Genomic DNA, 24,144 nt, shown 5'->3' with positions numbered 1-24,144 from the left:
TACTACGGTGGATGGTACGGAGATAGCCTCCGGGCCAGTAACGCATACCACTCAAGAAGTGACGCTAGTAAGTCAAGATGGACACCATGAGAAGATCGTGTTCGATGTGATCAAGGCCCCTCAGTTTCAGATTATTCTAGGAATACCTTGGTTAGAGAAACACAATCCTCTGATCGATTGGCGAGCAAGAACGGTCCAGTTTCCAGAATGTGTCTCTACTTGTCACCCTCCACCTGGTGTTGCACTGGCAGCAATTTCTTCAGAGACTCCCCAGTTACCTCCTGAATACCTAGAATACCAAGATGTTTTCCGGAAGGATCAGGCTAACTCTCTACCTCCTCATAGGTCTTATGACTGCCAGATCGACCTGATACCTGGATCTACTCCTCCTTGTAGTAGAATTTATGCCCTCACCGAGCCTGAGAACCTTCACCTTCGACAATACCTGGATCAATACCTGGCAAATGGGTTTATTCGTCCTTCCAAGTCCCCTGCTTCTTCAGCTTTGTTCTTCGTTCCAAAAAAGGAAGGAGACCTTAGAACTTGTATAGATTATCGCTCCCTGAACCAGATCACCGTTAAGAATAGATATCCGTTACCTTTGATCCCTGAACTCCTGGACCAAGTCAGAAAAGCATGCATATATACAAAGCTGGATCTTAGAGGAGCTTACCACTTGGTACGAGTAAAAGAGGGCGATGAATGGAAGACGGCCTTCCGCACCAAGTATGGGCTATTTGAATATCAGGTCATGCCCTTCGGACTTTGTAATGCCCCGGCCGCCTTTCAATATTTTATGAACGCTGTCCTCAGAGAGCTCATAGATGTGTGTGTTGTTGTTTACATTGACGACATCCTCGTTTATTCTTCATCGGAATCTGAACATCGGAAACACGTGAAAATGGTCCTCGAAAGATTGCGTCAACACAAACTTTTCGCTAAGTTGGAAAAATGTGTTTTCAACGTGACTGAAGTTGAATTCTTGGGATTCATATTATCACCTGGCGGAGTGCGTATGGATTCAAAGAAGGTCGATGCAGTTCTCAAATGGCCATCACCATCCTCCGTAAAAGGTGTGCAAAGCATGTTAGGCTTCGCTAACTTTTACCGCAGGTTTATCCCCGAATTCTCTCAAATAGTCCAGCCCATCACTGCCTTGTTAAAGAAAAACAAACGTTTTGAATGGTCTACCGAGGCGGAACAAGCTTTCCAGGATTTGAAGACTAAATTTATCTCTGCACCAATCTTAAAACACCCTCGCCCCGAACTCCCCTACATCGTGGAAACTGATGCTTCAAGCCTTGCCATGGGGGCAGTTCTATCACAAAAGGACCCGGTAACCAATCAGTTGCATCCCGTGGCATTTTGGTCCCGCAAATTCTCGCCTCCTGAAATCAATTACACGATTACTGACAAGGAACTTCTGGCTATCAAGTCTGCCTTTAAGGCTTGGCGGCATTATCTGCTGGGGGCCCGACACACCGTTACTGTGATTACGGATCACCGAAACCTGCAATATTTGAAAACCGCAAAAGCCCAATCCTCTAGACAACTCCGTTGGGCATTATTCTTTGCCGAGTTTGACTTCATAATTACCTATCGACCTGGTACAAAAAACGGTAAAGCTGATGCCCTTTCTCGGATGGGAGTGGAAGAACACTTGATCAACCCTAAACCTGTACCAATCATTCCCGAACAAAGAATTCTGGGTGTAATCGCCACAGAATCCATAGAGGAAGTTAAGGATAAAGCCAGGCAACTTGTAACTCCAGCAGACATACAGAATTGGCATCTGCAGGGAAAGGACTTTGCAGTAAAGGACAACTTATTGTATTTCCAAGAACGATTATACCTGCCCAGCACAGATTTACAGAAAAAAGTAATCTCTTGTTATCACGATTCTTTAATGGAAGGACATCCCGGTATGGCCAAGACCTCAGAAAAGATCAAGCGCTACTTCTGGTGGCCGTCTTGGAAAAAAGATATCAGAGACTTTATAATGTCCTGTGGAGTATGCGCCCAAAACAAGAGTCAAAAGGAAAGACCAGCAGGCCTCTTACGCCCTATTGACATCCCACCTCGCCCTTGGCATACGCTTTCTATGGACTTCATCACCGATCTACCTCCATGCTCCGGATACAATACGATTCTAGTCATCGTGGACTTATTCTCCAAGATGGCGCATTTCATTCCACTCAAAAGCTTGCAAACAGCAGCAACTCTGGCCCGAGAATTTCTCGAAAACATCGTCCGACTGCACGGTTTTCCTTCGGTCCTAATTTCGGATCGAGGTAGTCAATTTATTTCTCATTTTTGGCGAAGTTGCTGTCGGTCGGCTCAAATTGATGTGAGACTATCGACCAGTCACCACCCTCAGACCGACGGACAAACCGAGAGGACCAATCAAACTCTGGAACAGTATTTACGCTGCATGCTGCAACAAACTGAAAAAACTTGGAAAGACATCCTTTGGATAGCCGAATATGCCTACAATAACTCTGTCCATTCGGGAACTGGGAAAACCCCGTTTTTTCTTTTGTACGGCAGTCACCCTCGAACCTCGGAGTTGGATCCCCTCCAAGATCTTGAAACACCAGCAGTAGACTACCTGCATTCTACAATCACCCAAGCCTTTAAGGAAGCTGTTTCTCACCTTCAAAGGGCTAAAGAACAATACAAGAAAGGAGCAGATCAACATCGGAAGGAAGCCCCTCAATATCAAGTAGGGGATCAAGTCTGGTTATCCACCAAATATCTACCTCTAAAAGGGCCACGCACATTCAACCCAAGATACCTTGGTCCCTATTCCATCACTACCATAGTAAACCCAGTAGCGGTCAAGTTGGACTTGCCCCCGCACATGAAGATACATCCGGTCTTCCACGTCTCTCTATTAAAACCCGTGCAACCTCAAACCCGACTAACCAAATCTCCAAAACCTATCCTAGTTGATGGAGAACTCGAGTTTGAAGTCAAAAGCATTCTGGACTCCAAGATCTCCAAATCTAAACTATTCTACCTAATTGACTGGAAAGGCTACGGCCCCCAAGAGAGATCCTGGGAACCTGCTGAATATGTCCACGCTCCTCGCCTAATCAAAAGATTTCACCGAACATTTCCTGACGAGCCAAAACCCCCGGAGAAGCCCGGTTTGGGAGGGGCCTTGAGGGGGGGTACTGTCATGATCTCTGCTTCCAAAAGGTCAGGGTTTTCCCAACTCCCTTGGAAGCAGATCCATAACCCAGGTTCCGAGTGCCAACCAGTCCCAATTGGGACCTTTTGGACCCAGTCCTGGCGCCAGTGGCACCAGGCTCATAAATATGCCCAGTCCCAGCGCTGGAAGCGCCGGGCTCATAATGCTTGGGTGGACTTACCTGCAGCAGACCATGCTGCTTACTTGCCTGCCAGTTGAGTCTCTGATCCTCTTCTGTTTGGAACTACTTTTCCTGTTGGGTGGGGCAGGAGCCACTCCCTAGATTCAGAACACTGGAACTCTTTTCTTACCTAGGCGTGGCTGTGGAAGGAGACTTCTAAGCACTACAGGAGGCTATTTAAACCACACCCGATGGATGAATCTTGCTTTGCGTTATTCTGCATCCTCAGCAGCAGAACGCTCATCGTGTCTTCTGCATCTGATCCTGGGCCTAAGGAAAAAGGCTTACCATTCTGAATCCAGTCTTCAGCAACACCTATAAAGACAAGAAAGAACAGGTTAGCATTACGGTCTTCAGCGACAGCTCTTCACTTACCTGGTCCATCGGCTGTCACCAACGCCTCGCGCTGCATTCCGGCATCTGAAAGACAAAGGCTTACCTACTCTTCGTGCGCTCCGGAGGTCTTCACACTGCATTCCGGCATCTGAAAGACAAAAGCTTACCAACTCTTCGCACGCTCCGGAGGCCTTCGGCGCTGCATCCCGCATCTGAAAGACAAAACAAGGTGCGTTTAAAGACATTGGGGAACTTTAATACTCACGTGCCATTACTCCTTTCCACATCTAACCCAGTGGGTATTCCGGCACCCTGCAGCCGCCCCGAACTTGTACCTGCAAAATAAAAAGACAGTTAGAGCGCATCGTGAAGCAGGCAACAAGCGCTTACTTACGTGCTTCCAGGCGCTTCTATTCATCACACGGGCTCCATCTTCAACTCACTTCAGCCCGCCATCCGCAAATCGCCGGAACCCTGCAAAACAAGAGACATCATTACTAAAGACTTAAAAGACATTAGAATTACTCGAAACTTACCGTTCGTGCAGTAAACGACGGACAGCAGTCCTCTGAAGTCAAGAGGCCTGCTCCCCTTATCCAGTGAAGAAACTGGTTACAGCACCCTGCCTCGAGGCAGATGGAGAGCACGGCGTTCACTTACCTAAGACATCTTACCCTTCGAGCCAGACATACAGTGCACAGAGGTCCAGCCCAAAGAGCCAGCCGTGTGGTACACATCACCTTTGAAGATACGGTATACTCCCAGTCAAGACCGGCGCCTCTACGGGAATCAGGTGAGCGTTACATTACGTGTGGGTGCACAGTGTGCTTGTGGAAGGTCAGCTGTGCAGGGCATAGTACGAACTCGTAGGTGGATACTCCTTGCAATAGATGGGCATGGACGAGCAGTATGCTGCACGGCCCAAGTACGCAACCTCTGCTGATTGTAGCAAGCTCCATAGTCGATTAGGTCAATGTAAATCAGTGGGGCCTAATGTACATTCCTAATATATGTTCACATTCTTATATGTGAAAAGAGTGCTTTCATAATTCTTAGTCATGGGATTTGAGGGGAAATTGCACCTTTCAACAGCATTATCAGTTCAGTAGAGGATTTGGTGTCCGTGGCAGGCATAACAAATATATTATTGTGATGGTTTCAGAGTTCTTGATGCAGCTTGCTCATGGTTTCTCCCTGGTCAGACTTTATAGTACTTTTATCTGAGCTTATTTTTTTCCCCCACACCTAGGTTGATACACGACTACCTGAGCGTTGCGCCCTTTGCTGATTACCTCGACAGCATCTACTTCAACCGCTTCCTGCAATGGAAATGGCTGGAACGGTAAGCAGCTTTATAAAAAAAACTGAGTTGGTCTTCATTTTATATTGTTGGGGAGTTTTACTAAAGTGCACCTCTGGTAGGACTTCAGAAGACTCGTTCTTAGGTGTACAGGATTCCAACTCTTAGGTTTGGCCTGAACTACCCAAAAGGTTTGCTTGCTAGCTATCGTCGAGCAGCCAGTTTAGTCTAGGAGGGAGAAGGGATGTAGGTGAGTACAAAGACCTTAAGTCAAGTCATTACACACTGTAGTTATATCAAAATTGTTATTTTATACACTAAGGCAATGTTGAAATCAATATGCAATTCAGGTAAGTAAGGAAAGTTTCACACATACAGTAAGACATTTGCTATTGCAATACTTTAATAGTAGACCCTTAGATGAGAAACGGGTAAGTCCTACATCAACCAACTTTTACCAAATGGCAATACTGGTAGGTTGAATAACATTGTGTAGGCCTAAACTTTGGAAGTCCAACCCTATCTGAGCAATTGGTGTCAAAAGTCAGATGGGTGCCCTGGGGGACCAGTGACCTGTGGGTGGCAGAACAAAGGAAGGCTACACTGTAAAATTCACAGGTAACTCACTTTTCGTAACAAGTAATGACATTGAATGCAAAGGGTTCAGGGGCGGCTAGGTAGGCCGGGGGGAGGGGACTGAATGGTTTCACCCTAAAGGACTGATGGCCTAAGACCTGGGAGAACACGGTTTGGTCGTCCTCCCCAGCGTGACTCTGAAGGTTGCATGTGTTAATATCCCTGCAAAAATATCGCCATACAAGAATTGCGCCATATTTTTGCGGCGATATTAACCCATTAAACCTGCGGGTGACACCCTGCAACTCCCATATTATTTTTAAGGGAGTGGCGGAAACCCCCCGCTCCCATTTACCACAACAATTATCCCCACTAATATTGCCTATGGCTGTTCCCGACTACCATATATATGGGGATATTATTGGTGGGGATAATATACCCGATACCACTTTAAAAAGCTCAGGAGGATCCAACAGCAACTGACCAGGTAAGTACCCAGGAGCGAGATTGTAGTACCTTTTTTGATGAACAGCAAGGTCACCATTGGGTCCCTGAGGTGAGGCGACACCAGCTGTGGTTCGGGTTTCTGGCCTTGGTGACTGAAGAATTAAATTATTGCGGGAGCAGGCGATCAGTCACAGGGATGGCCCAGCAGGTGTCACCCGGCAGACTTCTTTCTTCCTTCTCCCGGACCACAAGTCCGCTTAGTAGACTTCTACGATCAGGATGCAGTCTCTGTAGGCTCAGACAGATGCCCTTAAGTTTGCTGCAGCAGTGCCAGAGGACCCAGGGTATTCCGAGATTCCAGCCCCGGAAGGTCCCAGCTCATCATGGGATGGCTCAAACTGTAGCTGGTCTTGAGACTGGTTAGGCCCACCAGTCCAAGGGAGGAAGTCGTCCAGCCTGGATCTTCCCTGTCTCACAGAAGAAAGGGCTGGAGGTGCCACGGTCACCCAGTTGGCTTTGGTGGTCGCTGGAGGTAGTTGCAGGCGTTCTTCCTCAGAATGGAACTTCCAGTTGTTGACTCTGGCTTCAGCATCAAGACACTCGTCTTTTATGCAGGAACTCAGCCAATCGGGATTCATGCTACATTCAAACTTTGGTGGTGAAATGGATCCAAGCAGACACACTGGAGGACAAAGACCTGAGGAGTGTTGGTGACCTCCCAGACACACTGGCGCGTTTCCCCCAAGGGAGCATGGCAAAGACAAAGGAGTGAGCAATAACCCCTCCTCCCCAACCAGGTCAGCAGTAGAAGGCTTAAAAGACAATTTGCTGTGAGTTTGCAAAAAAGACGGGCACCATTTTGGAACAAAGGTGTCCCCATGTGTCCCTTAACGCAGCTGCGAATACAGCCTGCGTTGTGAGTTTCACAAAATTGCTAGAAAATGATCCACTGCCACCAGCCACTCAAGACTTATCATTGTAACTAGAAAGTTACATGAGAAGTGAGAAAAGGGATACATAATGTGGGGTGTGGTAATCTCACAAAGGAAAAGTATAAGTAGGATAAAAAGTATTCCCCCTAACCTATTTACATAAAGTTTGCACAGGAAAATAAACGAAAACGGGAGAGGGAAGCTCAAGGAGCTTTGAGCAACACTGCTCAGAAGGTGCCGTGTGATGCAATAGGAAAATACTAAGGCCACAAAAAGATGGAGGTAAGCAGACTCCCAAGAGAAACCAAAAAGGGGCTCTCTGAGTCACAGAACAGAATTAGTGGGCGAGGAAAAAGATTCCAACTCACTCGGGCATGCAAAAATGCAATTGTCAAACAAAAAGTGCTGAGGGATTCACCAAGTGGTGAGAATTGCACACAAGATGAACATTCTACCTAACATGGATGTCAAAGCAGAGTATGGAAATTTGGGGGTGTAAATTGTAGGCCGCTGCCATTCGAAATGCTTTGAAGTTTGGAGAACTTCAATAAATACTTGATATTGATGTGGCCATCAGATGGTGCTATAGGGACGGGGAGTGTGGGTGGGGGGCACATGAGTTTGCGTTCTAGGTGCATGCAGCCTGTTATAGCAGGGGTGTTTGCTAGTGTTGCCTTGACTGCTTTGTTTCACTGTTTTTTTATTTTCATCTCAGGGAGCCAGTTACGAAGAACACCTTCCGACAGTATCGAGTTCTAGGAAAGGGTGGCTTTGGGGAGGTGAGTGCCTGTACCTTGCATTGTCTATACAAAGCCTGCCGCCAAACATGCCCAACTGTTGAATGGCTTCATTGTATTCTTGGAAGGCCTTTCATGCTTTTGGGGCTAGGTGCATATTCTTTCCTATTCCTAAGATGTACCCTTTTTAGTGAACGTTGATCCGGTTGATGGTCCATTCATCGGAAACCGAACAGGGGGTTTAAGATGCGCTACCTGTGGCCAAATATCTAGCCACATATCTTCACTTCCTCTCTCCCTCCACCTTCATCTTACCTCACACTGAGATTTTTTTATTTACAAGGACTTTTGGGCACAATACCTTTTACGGCATCAATAGGTTATTTTTCCAGCTCCCAGTCCTGTGAACTTAACTTGATTCTGAATCTTGTGGCTTTAGAAAATGGCTTTTAAGTGAAGGTTAACAAGGTCCTTCTACTACTCGGCACAAGTTGTTGACTTTCTGAATTTTCCAGTGCGTACCTGTAAGGTGACGTGTGCTGTAGTTTTTAAGATAGCTGCATCTCTTTGTGTTGGATAGTGTTTCAGTTGTTAACCATGTCTATGTCCAGGGACTCAACTTTGTATGCTGCGGCTCAACATTAAGTGTGGCCTATGTTCTTAGTGCAGAATTAGATTGTTACTGACGCCACCGCCTTTTTCGTTTATTCTCCTTACATGAAACTGTTTTGCCTTCAGCCCTTGCTCCCAGCTACCACTTCAATAGCTTAATTGAGTAGGCTACCAATGCAGCAGTGTTAGCATCATTTGCGCTATGCTTGGTCTGGTATTCTAAGCCTCGCTGTGATTTTGGGATTTCGTGTCTTTGACCCTTTACTCTGTTTTGATATGCTCTTCCCTTTCTTGGAAATGCTATGCTTTGTTATGGTGTGGTAATGTTATGCCATGTCATGTTAAGATGCTGGGACATGTTCTGCAATGCTGATTAGAATCCTTGTTTTGCTCCCAAATGCATTCTGAAACTTTTAAACCATATATATTTTTTTTAGTAACTTAGTAATTACTAATATTTGTAAATAAATTAACAGTCCAGATAAAGGTGATCCATTTACAGAAATATAGGACGGTGCCTGTTCAGTGTAACTCACATGGTCGAAACAGTGACATGTTCCCTTTTTCCTTAAAAGGGAATGGGCTTTGCATACTTGGCATGACTGGCAAAAACAGGAAAGGAGGAGGAGAGTGGGAAAAGAGCGGGTGATAGTGGGGGTTGGACCTAATCCTAGCTGCTGAAGCACCCACCCTCCAACATTTGATGTTTTTTAATTGTACTTTTTACATGTCATGCCAAGGAGCCGGGTGGCCCTTCACGTCTTATTTTGAGTGCAGGCATATCATTTTAGCATAACCCTCTGTCCTCATTGTAGTTGCCTTTTTAGGCAATCCATGCCTAATACCACAACATTTCAGGATTCTTACTTGTTGCCCATTGCCAGTTTTAGCATATTAAAGATTGCCTATAAGTGTCTTGTCGCCCTTGTATTTTCAAAGCACATATGTCAATGTCACGTTACATGACAAAAATTTGCCATCAGTTGCAGCCTGAACATCTTGCTAAGCTTCCAGATAGAAGGCAGCAGCATCCGCTGTGAATATCTTAATCCGTGGTCGACAGAGAAGATGAAAACTGATCACAGAATTTTATTTTAACCCTCCCCTGAGATCTATGAGCCCTTCCCCTGAGAACAGATGTGTTTGAGCTAAGAGAAATTCTCCTGCATGAAAGGACGTGGATAGCAATTTGTATATCGACAGTTGGCACCTGATTTCATTCAAGCAAGCTTTGCTCTGGTTGTACTTTTGGTACTGCCATCCGTTTACCCAGTACTTTAATCATTTACTGTAGTAGCCTTAATCTACATATCAGACTGAGTTTAAATATAAACTTCAAGAATTGAAAGGTCAACATTGAACCATCTGACCAGAGCCGATTGATCAATCCTATTCCACAAAACATCCAGGGCTTCCAGCTCTGCTTTCTATCATTGTTTGTAAACCTAGCATTATTCCAAATCTAGATCCTCCTTTAGAATTTCTGTCCCTGTCCCAAGTTCTGCAATACGTTAATCAAACATTCCAGGACTTCTCTAGCTGCTTTTTGTCTTGCTTTCCAGACTTCCTTCCCTCCCTCTAGCACATACACAATTTGAATGGGTTAGTTTGACGCAAATGGCTGCCAGGAGCTACTTTTTGCTCCCCAAGCCAAATGATGCCGAACAACCTATGTGAATGTAACTGTTTGTTTGGGAGAATCTATAAATAAACATTAGAGCACATTGATTCACCTCTTAAAGGATAAGGGGTCATAAATAATGGGCAAAATTGTATGTTTGCATCTTATGCAAAAGTTGGATTTGCGGAACACTATGAACTAGCTCCTTGTTCCCCAGTGGTAGCGCTTGGTTAATGTCCGATACCCAGGAGCTGCTTTTAGCTCCAGATTATAAAATCCGAATTTTGATCCCTGTATTAGCCTATTTCTTTTTGGTTCATCCAGGTTTGGGAGTTGTTCATTGCCAGTCAGCCAGTCTGCATTTTCAGCATGCTTGTCTTGCACAGCTGAATCCAGGAAGCTAAATTACTCCCTTGCTCTTCACTCCCCCATCTTGGTCCATTTTAAATACTTCCCATGAGAATGTGGCATTCCAATCGGAGCTCCAGAGGAAAGTCAGAAGATCGGAAGTCTTCTGTTTGTGGCATTTCCTTGATACCCTGCAACCAAGTAAGTCTGGCATTTTAGGAGAATGTTGATTTAATTATTAATCTTCCATCTTTGGGTAGGAAGCTTTGAGTTACCGATTAGAAATGTTACATCATTGACTTATGCCAGTAATTTGCAGTTGCCACCCTTAAATAAGCCTCCTTCAGTGGGGTCCGTACACCTGATGATTTACAGGAGTAGTTCCAGTCCAAGATCGTCCGTACACCTGATGATTTACAGGAGTAGTTCCAGTCCAAGGTTAAAGATCAATGGGGACCACTGGCATCCTGGTCTAGTACCTTTGCAGAGAGAACTGTTGTGAGGCACTACAATTGTTTATGATCGGAGGCTCAGATGCCACATACAGTCTTTATTAGGTTCATAAAGGTTTCGGGTAGCAGAACTGGGACTGATCATGCAAAAAAGGTAGCTAACAAGATCAAAGCTTTCTGCCTTCCTAAGCTCAAAGCCAGCATGCATACATCAGTTGCTTTTATATTTTTCAATTCTATTCAGTAGCACTTTCAGGTTAGCTGATCCATTTTTTTAATAATGTTGATCAGCCTGTTTGTTACAACCGTTTTTATAGAAGACCTTCAAAATGGAAACTGGCGTGTGGTTTCTGCATTCCGTTGTGTCCCTGCCCAGGTTAGGAATAAGCACGATAACTGCTGTTTCCATGGACGTGTGCAGCTTGTTAATCCATTTCTTATATAGAATCCCTGCCAGGCGGTCCCTGAAAGCCAAGTAAAAGTTTAACTGGAAGCCTGTCATCCCCTGGTTCTCTTCCATTTCCCCCCTTAGCATTTCTATCACATTACAAATCACCTGAGGGAAACTACCAGACAGCCTCATTTTGTCATCCACAGGCTGAATAGTCAAGGCGGGCAAGTTGGAGTGCATCAGGAAGGCCATCCTGTCGTTTAGGGAAGTGGAGCAATCCTCCTATATAACCTTTTTATCAAATTAAAAAAATAACACATTTTTAGCACATATTTTACCTTGACGACGCATCCCACGCCTTTTGACACCAACATCCTGTACTCCTCTTCTGCCTTAAGGTCTGTATGCGAAACCTGCCAGCATTCTTCCACCATTTCAAGTAATTCTTCGCCACTTCTCAAAATGACTGCTTTATTAACAAAATATGTTGCCATCATCCTTTTTAGGTTTCACATATGCTTTAAGAATAACGCCAAAGCAAAATATGCAAGTGCTGTCTTGCAAATACTGACTGTAAAGACTCAAGTTGAGGCTGGACACTTTCTTTCACTGCTTCTTTCACTGTCAACCAACTTTATTAACACCTAACTTTGTAAAGGCATTTCTCCAGCAGTGGATCTTTCATAGATTCACATGCTGTGAATATCCCTGTCGGGCTGAGAATCTTCTGTACATTTTTGATTTCCCCCTAGCCAAGATGAAACTACATTTTATAGCCTAACAACCACGTTATGGGTGCTTTTGGTCCCAACCAATGGAACCTTGAGTAACTGTAGAATAGACCCTCCTCTACCCTTCACATTCTAACCGTGTGTTCAGCTGAGGGAGTCCTCTGGTTCACCACTGTTAGTAAAATCAACCTATTTCTTCAAACAAAACAACTAAAAAAGACTCTTTGAAGAAAAACAAAAATAATTTGCCCCAGGAGGGGAGTATTTCACAAGGTGAGGCGTTTTCCTTCTAAGGGGATGGAGGGCAGAAGGAGACCCCTCTTTAGACCCTGTGCCACTTGTGGCCTTAAGAACATTTATGAAAGAGACAAACACTCCAACTGTATTTACTCTCTACCCATCACACCGTGAAGGGCTGCACTATCTGCAGATGTAGCTCCAAGGCTCTAAAAGATAGACACAGATGGCTGGTAAGCTGGTTAAACGGGGGAGGGGGGAAGGAATTATCCCGAGTATCCCTTCGACGTCGAGGCCATTCCCGTCGAGGTGGTTTAAGGAGAGGGCCCGCTCGGAGCAGCGGCCAGGGAAGAAGCATAAAAGAACCCACGGCGACGAGCCGTCGGCATGGGAGAGACTGGGAGTTCCAGGTGGCCTGGCATTGCCCACGAAAAGACTAGTCGGTGGAAATGGAACATCAAGGCCATAGGTCTAGGTCAGTGAGAGAGGCAAAGCCCATTCCTCCGGGCCTAAGGTCACATTGGCGGCCGCATCAAAGCTGCATATACATAGCACTAAAGAAGCTAGCGAGGAGCAAAGGGCGCTTAAACGACCACCGTCCATGGAAGGTTAGCAGGAGTCAGTTAAGTACCAGGCTCTGCACCCTTCCACTACTAAAACTGCTTTGGCAGCATCACAAAAGACGAAGAGCCGCAAGGAACCGCCCTGAAAGCATACAATGGTCTTGACGACTGCTCAGAAAGCTAGCCTGTCTACGGCAGTGGATCATAAACCTTCCCTAACGCACAAGACCACCTTGTCGACATCTCAAAAGTCAAGCTCATCCATGACTAAAATCCAGAAGTCCCGCTCATAAAAATCAGGCTCTGCAACAGAGGGAACCAGCCCGCCGACAAAGAAGGGCGCTCATGAGGCAGAGGCAGACACACCCCAAGCCCAGAAAAGGAGCAAGGAGACTGTTAACTACTCACTCGATGATCGCCCAGCCAATGGCATCGCCTTTGGCAGCTCCAGCGACGATGGAACAGCAACAAACTCCAGAGGAGTGGCAACCAAAGGTCTTGGAGAAAACCTCACAACCGCAGGTGTCTCCAATTCAGTACACTGAGATCATGCTGGAGGACATCTTGCAGCATCGGGTGGATACTGATTTTGAGCTACTACACCAACAGTCAGACTCGGAACAGTCATATGGCAGGACGAAATTTCAGTCAAACCATGTACGCCGCGGAGGCATATTCACTAAGGGACCTCCACAAAAGGGTGAAATTCCCCCCATACCAATCGCAGCAGGACAAGGTCCCGCATCCGTCCAGGGGGCACTCTCACCAACAGATACAGTTCCAACAAAAGGGCAATGCTGGCTAATCTGAAGGCCCTGCTATCTATCCAGGTCCTTTCATCCCTACAAAGGGTCATCACCCAGCTTGATGCAGCACACAAGACCAGGAGCTCCAGCCCTGCTGCCCCAACCCTCCCTACCGCAGGAGCCTCTGCCCAGACCCAGGTCTGCATCAGAGGAAAGGTTGACCTGGTTCTCGCCTTCCAGGGCTAGGTCCACTTCAGGGACAAAGTCGAGGCGCTCACAGTCCACCGCCATAGTCTCAGAGGCTACAACCAATCTGTAGAAACAGAAGCGATTCTCCGGCGCTCCTTTTTTCGTCCCACAAGAGGACCCATACACCGACCCAATCGGTGTTGGAGGAAGGATAACTAACTGGTACAGATTCAGACCAGCCCCAGGACACCACGTCCTCCTCAACCACACCAAGACAGACAGGTCAACGATTTGTACAGATTCCCTCCAGGAAGGGGAATCTATGAAACTGCCTTCTCCCCACTTACCGCAGGTCGCCATCCAGGCAGGGAACGCGACGATCGATTGAGGCAATGGTGGACCGGCTGCAAGCACTGGGTTTCACCATCAATTACAATAAATCTTTCTTGCGGCCGTCCTAGAAGCTCATTCCTAGGAGTGGAATTCTCCACACATGAGCCAAGAGTACGCCCATCCAGCGACAGGATAGACGCCCTGAACACTTGGCTGCAATCCTTTACACCGAACAAGGTCACGGCAATGCATGCAACTGCTCGGAACAATGGCATTGTGCATAACACTAATCCCACACTGTAGTCTTCACATGAGGCCACTGCAGGAGTTCCTTGTGGTCACCTGGTCACAAACCACGAGGGGTATGGGCAGACAAGGTTCAGATCCCTCCTAGACTGTACTCACAGCTTCAGTGGTGGGTGGCCAAACCCAACGTCTGCAAGGGTAAGGTGTTTCAATATCCTACACCCCCAATGCGCTGGTGACGGACTCCTCCTTACATGGGTGGGGTTGCTCTCTTGGACTAACTACACATAAAGGGGCTAGGGACGCCCCAGGAGACATCCCTACCTATAAACATGCTCAAACTAAAAGTGGTTCAATGGGCACCAGAGTCCTTCTTCCTGGTACTACAAAATCATACTGTCATTGTCCTAAGACAATACCACTACAATGCATTGCCTGCGAAAAAAGGGGATACCAGGTCCAAGACGTTGTCCAGGGAGGCACAGCTGGCATGGCACTGGCCCATAGCCCATATTATCAGCATCCAAGGGTTTCACCTGCCAGGGATCTACAACCAAACAGCGGACTGCCTCAGCAGGCAGCTATCCCAGAACCACAAATTGGAGCTCAATCCAACGTCGCTCCAATTGCTCTTTCACCGCTGGGGTTGGCCGACAATAGATCTATTTGCCATGGCCCAGAACAAGAAATGCGCTAGGTATACCAGCTGAATGCTGCTGGAGGGATCCATGGGGAAATGCTCCAATACTCCTGCAAAGTAATTCTCATCACTCCATACTGGCCTCACCAGACCTGGTTCCCAGAGATCATCTAATTTGCCGCAGACAATCCCGTCTGTCTCTGCAACGGGGGCGTTGCTAGGGGGGGGGCTAAGGGGGCTACAGCCCCTGATCTCTTGGTTGTAACCGCGGATAGAATCTCACGAGCTACAGCTAAGACTAGCTAGCCCCCAGTCCCAACAGTTCCGACATCAGCATAGCCCCGGGCCTTTTCCAGACCTAGCAACTCCCCTGCTCTGCAAGCAGTCAGGCCTGATAACACAGGGCAAGAGGAAGATATTACACCACAACCTACTATCGCTACGCCTCACAGCGTGGCGCCTGACTTTGCAGAGATTGGACACCTAAACATCCCCCAGAACTGTAGACTGGTGTGTGTGTGTGGGTGTATAGAGATATAGAGATATAGAGATATAGAGGTCATGGAGTGGGGAGCTGGCCTGAGCCTCTGTTAGGAAGTTTGACTAAAGTCCACCTGTGGTAGGACTGTAGAAGACTCACTCTTTGATGTAGAGGGTTCCAACTCTTCGGTTTGGCCTGAACTACCAAAAAGGTTTGGTAGCTATGGTCGAGCAGCCAGGCTTAGACTAGGAGGGAGGAGGGCTGTAGGTAGGTACAAGGACCGCAGAGCACACTTGTAGTAACCCCAGACTTCAGCCCCTGCACACATCAGTTGCCTGGAAGTGGGGGGGACATCAAGGTGGCCGTAGAAGGACTGGACAGAGCTCATTGCAAGCACCTGGATGCGAGAAACAAAACTCAAGGTCCTTACTAGACCTCGGAAACCACATTTCAAAGCCTTGGGACGCACCGGTCTGAGATATTTGCACTGCAACACACTGCACTGCGCCAGGTAGAATTGTTTATGGGTTTGTATGTTCCTCATACAATTCCACACCGTTGCACTAATCTGCACTTTTGCACAGTTACCTGTTCTGGTAGGACTTTGCATATGGACACCCCACCCTGTTAACCAAATTTTGCAGGAGGGTTTCTATGTCTATCTACAGAACCCGTACAGAGTACGGGTACTTTTTGCTAGTTTATAATAAACACTAAGGCAGCTAACGCATCACTAGGATTTCAGGTAAGTAAACTTATTCACATATTTACAGTAAGACAGTGGTTGAGCATTATTCAATTCACTGGTAGATTTTAGATGATAAACAGGTAGTCGAGTAGCATTCAAGTTAACAAATCGATTCTTTAACCAACATTCAATATAATACAACTAGGATACTGGTAGGTAACCTCTAGGCAGCTTATACTTTCGAAAGTCCAGCCCAATATGGGGATGAGAGTGGGCAGAAGAACAAAGGAAGTCAGACACTGTCAAAGTTCAGCCTAAGTCTTCAATGTTGCAGGTAGGTACAAAGTTTAGTATAAAGAGGGTTTAGAAAGGTCAGCTAGACCCCTTGATGGATTATAGCCCAAAGGACTTATGTCTGTAGGCCTGGGAAAACACCATTGTCTCGGGAGGATAGCTTGGGGGCAACGCACTCGCCTTGGAAGCAAGACTTTGCGGATCCCCGGGTCTGAGCTTAGAAACCTCTGGGTATTAAGCGTGTTGTAAATGACCAATTATAATTATTTTTATTTTCTATACATTTTTTTATTTTCATATTATTCAAGGTACAAAACATCACAAATGAATGCCCATTCTTCTGTTACAATCACAGCAGTTACAATCGTCCTATTTTATAGATGGCATGTTCATGTATCCGCAATTCTCTGCCTATCTTCAACATAACCCCTAAAAACTACTTCACACTAGACCTCAGACAACTGAATTTCAATTTGTGTACCAAAGTGTTTGGGGTGCGTGTGCGCAAAGTCTATGCCTAGGGGGTCTGTTTCCATTTTCTAGGGTGGGGCACCCACCTCCCAAACTGCAAGTATACCTTTCAATCTCGAGTCTATCATGTAGGGTGGCCTATCATCCGATGGTGGCAACAATGCCAGCAGTAGGCTCTCCCATGCAGCAAACTGATCTGACTGACCATCGTTACCACTCTTCTAGCTATGCCCTTGTCTCTGCTAGGCTCCAGTGTTCAAAGTCCCTCCGCCATTGTTTATTCACAGGTCCTTATCTGCACTTGTAGGACATAGCTACTCTCTGCTTTGCCAGTATGCAAGCAAAGTTCACAAACTTCAATACGTGTTTGAATTTGTCAGGTCTGGGATATACACTAAGGAGACATTCTAAAGGGGTCCACTCAAATCTACCGATTCCCACGCCTCTGCAGGTCTGTTCTATTCGGTCCCAAAAAATGTGCACTTTAGTGCATCTCCATAGCATGTGCATTAGGTCTGCTTCTTCCGAGTTACACCATGGGCAGTCGGCGGTTATCCCTCTTCCAAACTTAGCTACTCTGCAGTGGTCCATATACGTCCTATGTAGTACATGAAGTTGTATTAAGCGAAAACTCTCGTTGCGCAATACATATTTGACAAAGGATGAGGCTTGCTCCCACTGTACAGCAGTAATCTGTCCCCCTACATCCACCTCCCACTTGCCCTTCAACTTGTCATGCATATTCTTGTTCACCTCTCTAATGCATTCATCATACATGCGAGTGGTAGGTTTAATTCCATCTTCCAACTGGTACAATGACAATAGCGCATCCTCTGCCGGTTCCTCTGCTAGCCCTCCCCACTTTTACTTCGCTATTCCACTAACCCTCGTATAGCACAGGAATTGTCCTCCCTGTAACCCATCTTCCTTTACTAGATAATCCAGCTCTTTAAACTGCCCATTAGTAAACCTATCTCCCCATGTGTATACCCCATGTCTTTCCCAGACTCTAGCTTCCTCCAGTTCTGCACAGTTAGTACTGGCGTATGCCACCACTGGAGCTTGCCTAGCATATGGGTGCGACAACCGTGTAACCTTCAATGCCCTATTCCACACCAGCCTGCCTAGTTGCAGTAGCAGACATTGGAACCTCATGCATGTCGCCAGAGCCCACAGACATTCCTTAAGCCTACTCGGCCACACGACCTGCCTTAGCAAACCTATTTCCGCAGTTGTCTCATCTACAAACCCCAGTGTCACAAATCGTAGCTGCGATGCCAAAAAGTACCATTGGAATTGTGCTCCCCCCTTCTAAGTACGGTGAGTATAACATATTCATAGCCATCCTACGATGATCGCCTCCCCACAAGAAGTCTCTCTGTATCCCCTCCAGCTGTCGGAAAAAGCTTAGTTACACAAGACATTAGAGAATGCATACAGCAGTCTTGGGAGTATTACCATCTTCGTTATGGACACCCTTCCCATAACTGAGAGCGGCAAGCGTTCCCAGAACTCCATGGAGCACTGTCCCATCCAATGCTCACACTGTTATAAGTATGCGTGTCCCTCTGGTTATTCGCCATTTGTACTCCCAAATACCGAAACGTACACAGTTCCCATTTCAGCCCCAATTCAGGGAGATCATCTCATCCTTCTCCCTCGGTCCCGCCAGAGGAATGCACACTTTTCCCTGCTAAACCTATTCCCAGTCAGCCTAGCAAAGTCATCCAGGACCTCCATAATAATGGGGAGGTTATGCACTTGTTCGCAAAGGTACAGCAGAACATTATCCGCATATAGCAATATAAGATGTCTCCTTTCATCAATCAATATGCCCCTGGCCAGGTACTCCTGCCTCAGATACATCACTATCAGTTCTAATACCAAGATGCAAAGCATCAGCGACAGAGGGCGCCCTTGCTTTTCACTTACTCAATTGAAATAGAATAATCTAATTCCCTGACAACCTCATCTGACATACGTGGGAGGCTGATCCGTTCACGCACCATTTCTATCTCATCCAGTGGCACAGGCTGATCACGACTATATAGTCGTGTATAAAACTCTCTGAAAATGTTATTAATAACCATTTGTGACCTCCGTGGGGATCCACTATCTTCCCAGAGCAGTGTTGTCATTCTCCTATGGTGTTCCCGCTTGCACAGCCAGGCCAACATTCTCCCATATTTGTCTCCCTCTTTGTGTGTCAGTTCCATCTTCACCTCGTTATGAAATTTCAACAACCTGCACCAGGCCCACTCACAATTTAAGCGAACCTCAGCAAGTGCATGTTCCGACTCCTCATCTCCATGGGACTGGGATTCTAATCTCGGAACCTCCTCCTCCAGTTCCCTCCTCAATTGCATACGTGCCCCCGCCTTAGAAATTGTCTCGCCCCTAACCACCACCACCTTCATTGCCTCCCACACCATTCCCCAACTATTTACACTCGCAACATTAATCTCCAAGTACTGGTCTATAGTTTTCCTCAGTAAATATGCGAAAACCCTATCTTTATTTATTTTTTATTTATTTTTACATTTATAAAGCGCTCACACAGCCCGCAGGCATCGAGGCGCTGTTACAAGAATTGTTTGTTTTTCTTAGTTGCTAATTGTGTGTTTTTTTTTTGTTTTTTAGTTACGTATTTATAACGCGCTTAAACACACAGAGGTTTCTAAGCACGGACCCGGGGATGGAATCTGTGTTGCTTCGTGTCGTCTTGCTTCCAAGACGCGCACGCTGCCGCTGAGCTATCCTCCCGGGACTATCTTGCAACGCCTGCACCGGTAATTGGCAAATCGGTACCGGGAGTCTATGGCCTCCAGCTTCCCACATTACCAACCGGGGGGAATGATCCGATACTGTACCGCCTGCATATTCGGTACCAATATATTCCCCCAAACGCTCTAACCCTACAAATATCTAGTCGAGCCGTGTATATAAAGCATGGGGTGGGGGCGAGTAGAATGAATATCTGCGGATCCACGGTGTAGTTCCCGCCATACATCCACTAGTGCCAGATCTAACAGGACTGCCTTTAAATCCACCGTAGCCCCGGATGACCCTCCCAGAGGGGGCATTGATCTCTCCGCAGGGTATCATGCACACAATTAAAATCCCTGCTCCACAAAAACATCAAATCTCTTTTTGCACCCAGCCTGTTGCTAACTTTCTTGACATGCGTAGGAATCCCAGTGTTGGGGAGATACGAGTTCACTATACAGACATCTTTTTGTTCCATGCAGTATGACATGCCTTCCCTCACTGTCTAGTGTGTGTTCCAACACACGCAACGGTACTGAGAAGTCTACCCATATAAGGACCCCTCTTGCGTACTGGGAAAATCTGGATCCATATCCTGCCCCACCCCACCTTGACAATAGTAGTTCTTGACCCTCTGGAAGTAGATGTCTCCTGTAATAGGGCCACAGATACCTGCTTCCGTCTGAGATAGGACTGCACCCGATTCCTTTTTATATACATCCCTAGTCCCCTAACATCCCATGATACAATATTGAATCTGGGCATGGTAACATGTGATAGTCCCCTCCTCCAGACAGGCCTTCTTCCCCTGTCCTCAGTTTAGGCATGGACCACGCCGGACTCCCGATCCAGTCCAGTACGCTACATTTGGTAAATCCTCTACATCGTCCTGATCTCGCCATGCCATGCATACCCTAGTCTCTAATTATCTTAAGCTCAGAACCAACACCAACCAGACAAACCAAAACAACCCTTCAAACGTCAAGGGTAAACAATGCCCAACAGCAAGTCCCGTTCAAGCAGACTCGTACCTCCTGTGTTACACCCTGCCATGGGGTACCGGGTTCTAAGCCAGCAACCAGCTGACCTAGCCAAACACCTGGTTTGGGGTTGTCTTAACACCATCTAGTGGCTTCGTTGCGATCACCTGCAAACAAAAACGCATTCGCAACAACAGACTTGTGTCAATTATATAGCACTAATCTGCAGTTTCAGCCCTTGCAGCGGCTGATCCAATCATGTAGTCGGCCCCTCTATCGAGTTCCTTACACCGTCTGCGGTGCACTTGCCAGCATCCGCCTTTCTTTTTTAGGGTCGTCCATTTCGCCCGGAAGGCCCTCCTCTTTTATCTTCCAGATTGTTGTGGTCTAGCCACATGTTTGCCGCAGCTGGGGTTTCAAGAAAGTGCGTCTTTCCCCAATAGAAGCTCTTCAGCCTAGCCGGAAACATCTGCTTATATTGGACGCCCAGCCTCCTGAGTTGCGCCTTGACAAGGATAAAGGAATTTTGCCTTTTCTGCACCATAGTTGTATAATCGGTATATATGGCAACTGTTGCGTCTCCCCTCTCTATGGTTCTGCCTTTTTTGGAATAGCAGAGCACTACTTCTCAATCCCTGAAGGTTAATATTCTCGCTATTACCGGTCGAGGGTGCAAGCCCGGTGGGGATTCCATTGTAGTGACCTGTGCGCCCTCTCCAGTGCAGAGTCCTGTGACCACTTTTCAGGTCCAATTTCTTGCAGCAATAAGGTTTCGAAAGTCAGTTGGGTCTTGGCCCTCGATTCCCTCTGGCAGCCCCAGTAGCTTAATGTTGTTTCTTCGGGACCTCCCTCTGCTTCCTCAATCCTGGCTTCAAGTGTGGCATTTTTAATTTCCAATTTCTGTAGTTTTGCTGTGTGATCCTCCACCACAGGGGCTAATTCCTTCAGAGTTGACTCGTGGTAGTCCCCCTTTTTGCCAGTGAACGGACATCCTGGTATAGGAGTTGTAAGTCTATGCCCACTGCCTCAATTTTACCCTCCAAGGATGTTTTTAGGTCCGGTATTAGTATCTTTGACTCCTGCGGGTCTTTTCGTGGTTCCCCCTCTTCTTCGGCTGTCACCCCGTCGCGGGCATCACTTCCCTGGTCTTTATTGTGATGGAGTCTATAATCGACCCCTTCTGTTTTTTCTTTGGGGGGTAGGGCGGGGGCATCAGTGCTTTAGTCACGCAGTTTGCTGCTGCTATTCTCTCCTTATGTCTCACCCACACCTATATATTTCACCACTCCGGTCCCCCTATGATTCCTCTCTTCAACTGCATATCCGCAAGTTTCAATTACGGGGCAAACGCCTATGTCTCCGCCTTCTAGTCCATCTTTCAATTCACAATGCGTTTAGTGCCAAGTTCTACATATAGAACTCCCATAGGGGGTAGTGTTCCGTGTGCTTCCTGCAAGTTTAGTGCACACCCTTCTCTAGGCGCCCCCCCTCCTCTGATGGTGTCTGTGATGGGTACCTACTGCAGGGTGGTGCTGACACAGTATCCCTGCTGCCTCAATTGAATGTCCACGCCGCAGTCCTGTCATAAACGCGCTTGATTTCTTGCCAGCAGCCCTACTGTCCTATCCACTTTCACTGCTATATCGAGAGCAGCATTAGCACCGGTCGTACTCTTCCCCTCTCAACCTGCCAGCAACTCTGCAAGCCGTGTTGCATGTGTCCGCTATCTCCTCAGGGTTTCATTCTCATGCTCGCCATCCACCAGCTGTCTGCTGCCTCCACCCTCCTGTTATCCCTCACTGCTGCGTCTCGGTTCTCCGCATTGTCGGGCACCACTCCGCTGCACCACTCACCCGCGGTCCAGCGTAGCCAGCTCCTCGGCTATCGGACGTTCGGTCTCCACCTCCCAATCTTGATCAGCACTGCAGGGGCTGCACAGCTGTTGACTCAGTGATTTCTCTCCTACAGGCGACTCAGCGGTATCGCACCATCTCCTCCTGCCCCAATTGAGCCCTCTTTCACCCTCACAGCAACTCCCGTCGCCGGCAGCCACGTCAGCTGGACCTCACCAAGGTGCACACAACCTGCCGTTTTTGGTGCGTCGTCCTCCCCTGATCTTGGTCGGCAGTGCAGGCTCTCAGGGCAACGTTTCTCCTCCAAACTTCACCAGTTTGTTAACTTGGGTACCCAGCACCATTCCCGTCCTTCAGGACTGCACACAATGATCTCTGTCTGCAGTATCGGGATCTCTAAGACCTTTCTGGACTACATGGGCCTACACCACGCCCCCCATAACCAATTATAATTATTAAGTTGGCCACCCCAAAGTGGCTCAAGAAGCTTAGGAGGAGTACAGATCAACACAGCGGGCACCCAAGTAAGCACCTAGGAGCGGGAAGAGTACCCTTTCTGATGTAGAACTGTCACCGGCGGTTTCCCCAAGGTGCGGCGACAACGTGCCTGTTCGGTTTCTTGGCCTGGTGGCTGAAGAAAACCTTTGGCGGGAGCAGAATGTCGGCCTCGGTTGGGACTTGGCAAAGGCTTCGGAGCAGCAATGGTTTTTCACACGGCAGATATCCCTCTATTTCTCGATACCTGACTTGGAAGAGTAAAAGTTGGTGTAGGCCCAGAAGGATTCCCACAAGGTTCCAGCCGAAACTGCAGTTCAAGAGACGATGCGCAGCAAAATGGGCAGGTGCCAGTGTATTGGGAGTTTGCAGCCCAGGACATTCGCTGCACTTCGAGGGATGGCTCAAAATGTAGTTTCTCCAGACTGGTTCGGCCCATCAGGCCAAGGGAGGAAGTAGTCCGGTCTTGTTTCCCTGTCGAGCAGAAGTGGAGGTTGGAGCAGCAGCAGTTACTCAGTCCCTGTCCGTCTCTGGAGGTGGCTGCATACGTCCTTCGGATTCTTTATTCCCTTGGTCAACTCTGCTTTCTGTTCCTGGACCCTCACGTTTTATGCAGGAAACCGTCGGAATTCACCAATCCACATTCAAGCCTTCGTGCAAATCTGGGGGCTGGCTTGTCCAAATGGACAGCCGGCCTCCAGTTTGAACTGGATCCAGGCAGACACACTACAAGACAAAGACCAGGGGAGTTTCGGTCACATCCCCCACTTACTGTCCTTTCAGGCATACAGGGAGCCTTGGCAGGCTTTCGCAAGGAAGCCTGCCAACGACAAAAGACCTATCTGGATCTACCCCACCCAAGTAAGAAGACGGCTCAAAGGACAAGTCGTCAAGAGTTGGCCAAAAAAAGTACAGCCACCATTTTAGGTCGATTCACTGCCACAGCCACTCAGATAAACTTGTCAATGTAACTAGAAAGTTACAGGAGAAGTGGAAAAAAATTATACTGTCCCCTCAGCACTCCACCTAAGGTGGTATGTGCTGAGTCCACAATATAAGTCGGGTAGGATAAAAAGTATCCTCCTATCCTTGGTAACGTTTTTTTATCACAAGGAAAATAGGGCAGTTCAGGGAGCCCCCAGCAACACTAGCTGCAATAATACATTGCTGATGCCTTTAAAAGTTGGAGGTTAGCATAAGATACAAGCAAAAGGGTTGAAAAAGACGAAGTATGGAAAAAGGTTCTCACTCTCTCTGGAGAACTGGTTAAACAAAAAAACACAAGAGTCCAGCAAAAGGTTCTGA

At 47.2% G+C, this 24,144-nt stretch overlaps 1 protein-coding gene across 3 annotated transcripts in view; it reads left to right on the top strand.

Annotated features, from left to right (window-relative positions):
- Positions 1-24,144, top strand: part of GRK6 (G protein-coupled receptor kinase 6) — a 729,447-nt gene that overhangs the window by 293,414 nt on the left and 411,889 nt on the right. For all 3 annotated transcript variants that reach the window (XM_069651525.1, XM_069651526.1, XM_069651527.1), the window contains exons 6-7: positions 4,960-5,052; positions 7,681-7,744. In XM_069651525.1, the coding sequence (XP_069507626.1) occupies positions 4,960-5,052; positions 7,681-7,744 (157 nt within the window). The remainder of the gene's footprint in view (positions 1-4,959; positions 5,053-7,680; positions 7,745-24,144) is intronic.

The sequence above is a fragment of the Ambystoma mexicanum genome, chromosome 3p, assembly GCF_040938575.1.
Source record: "Ambystoma mexicanum isolate Mex_15411 chromosome 3p, UKY_AmexF1_1, whole genome shotgun sequence".
Lineage (NCBI taxonomy): Eukaryota > Metazoa > Chordata > Amphibia > Caudata > Ambystomatidae > Ambystoma > Ambystoma mexicanum.
The sequence above is the reverse complement of the archived record's forward strand: the minus strand, read 5'-3'. Positions and strand labels throughout refer to the sequence as shown.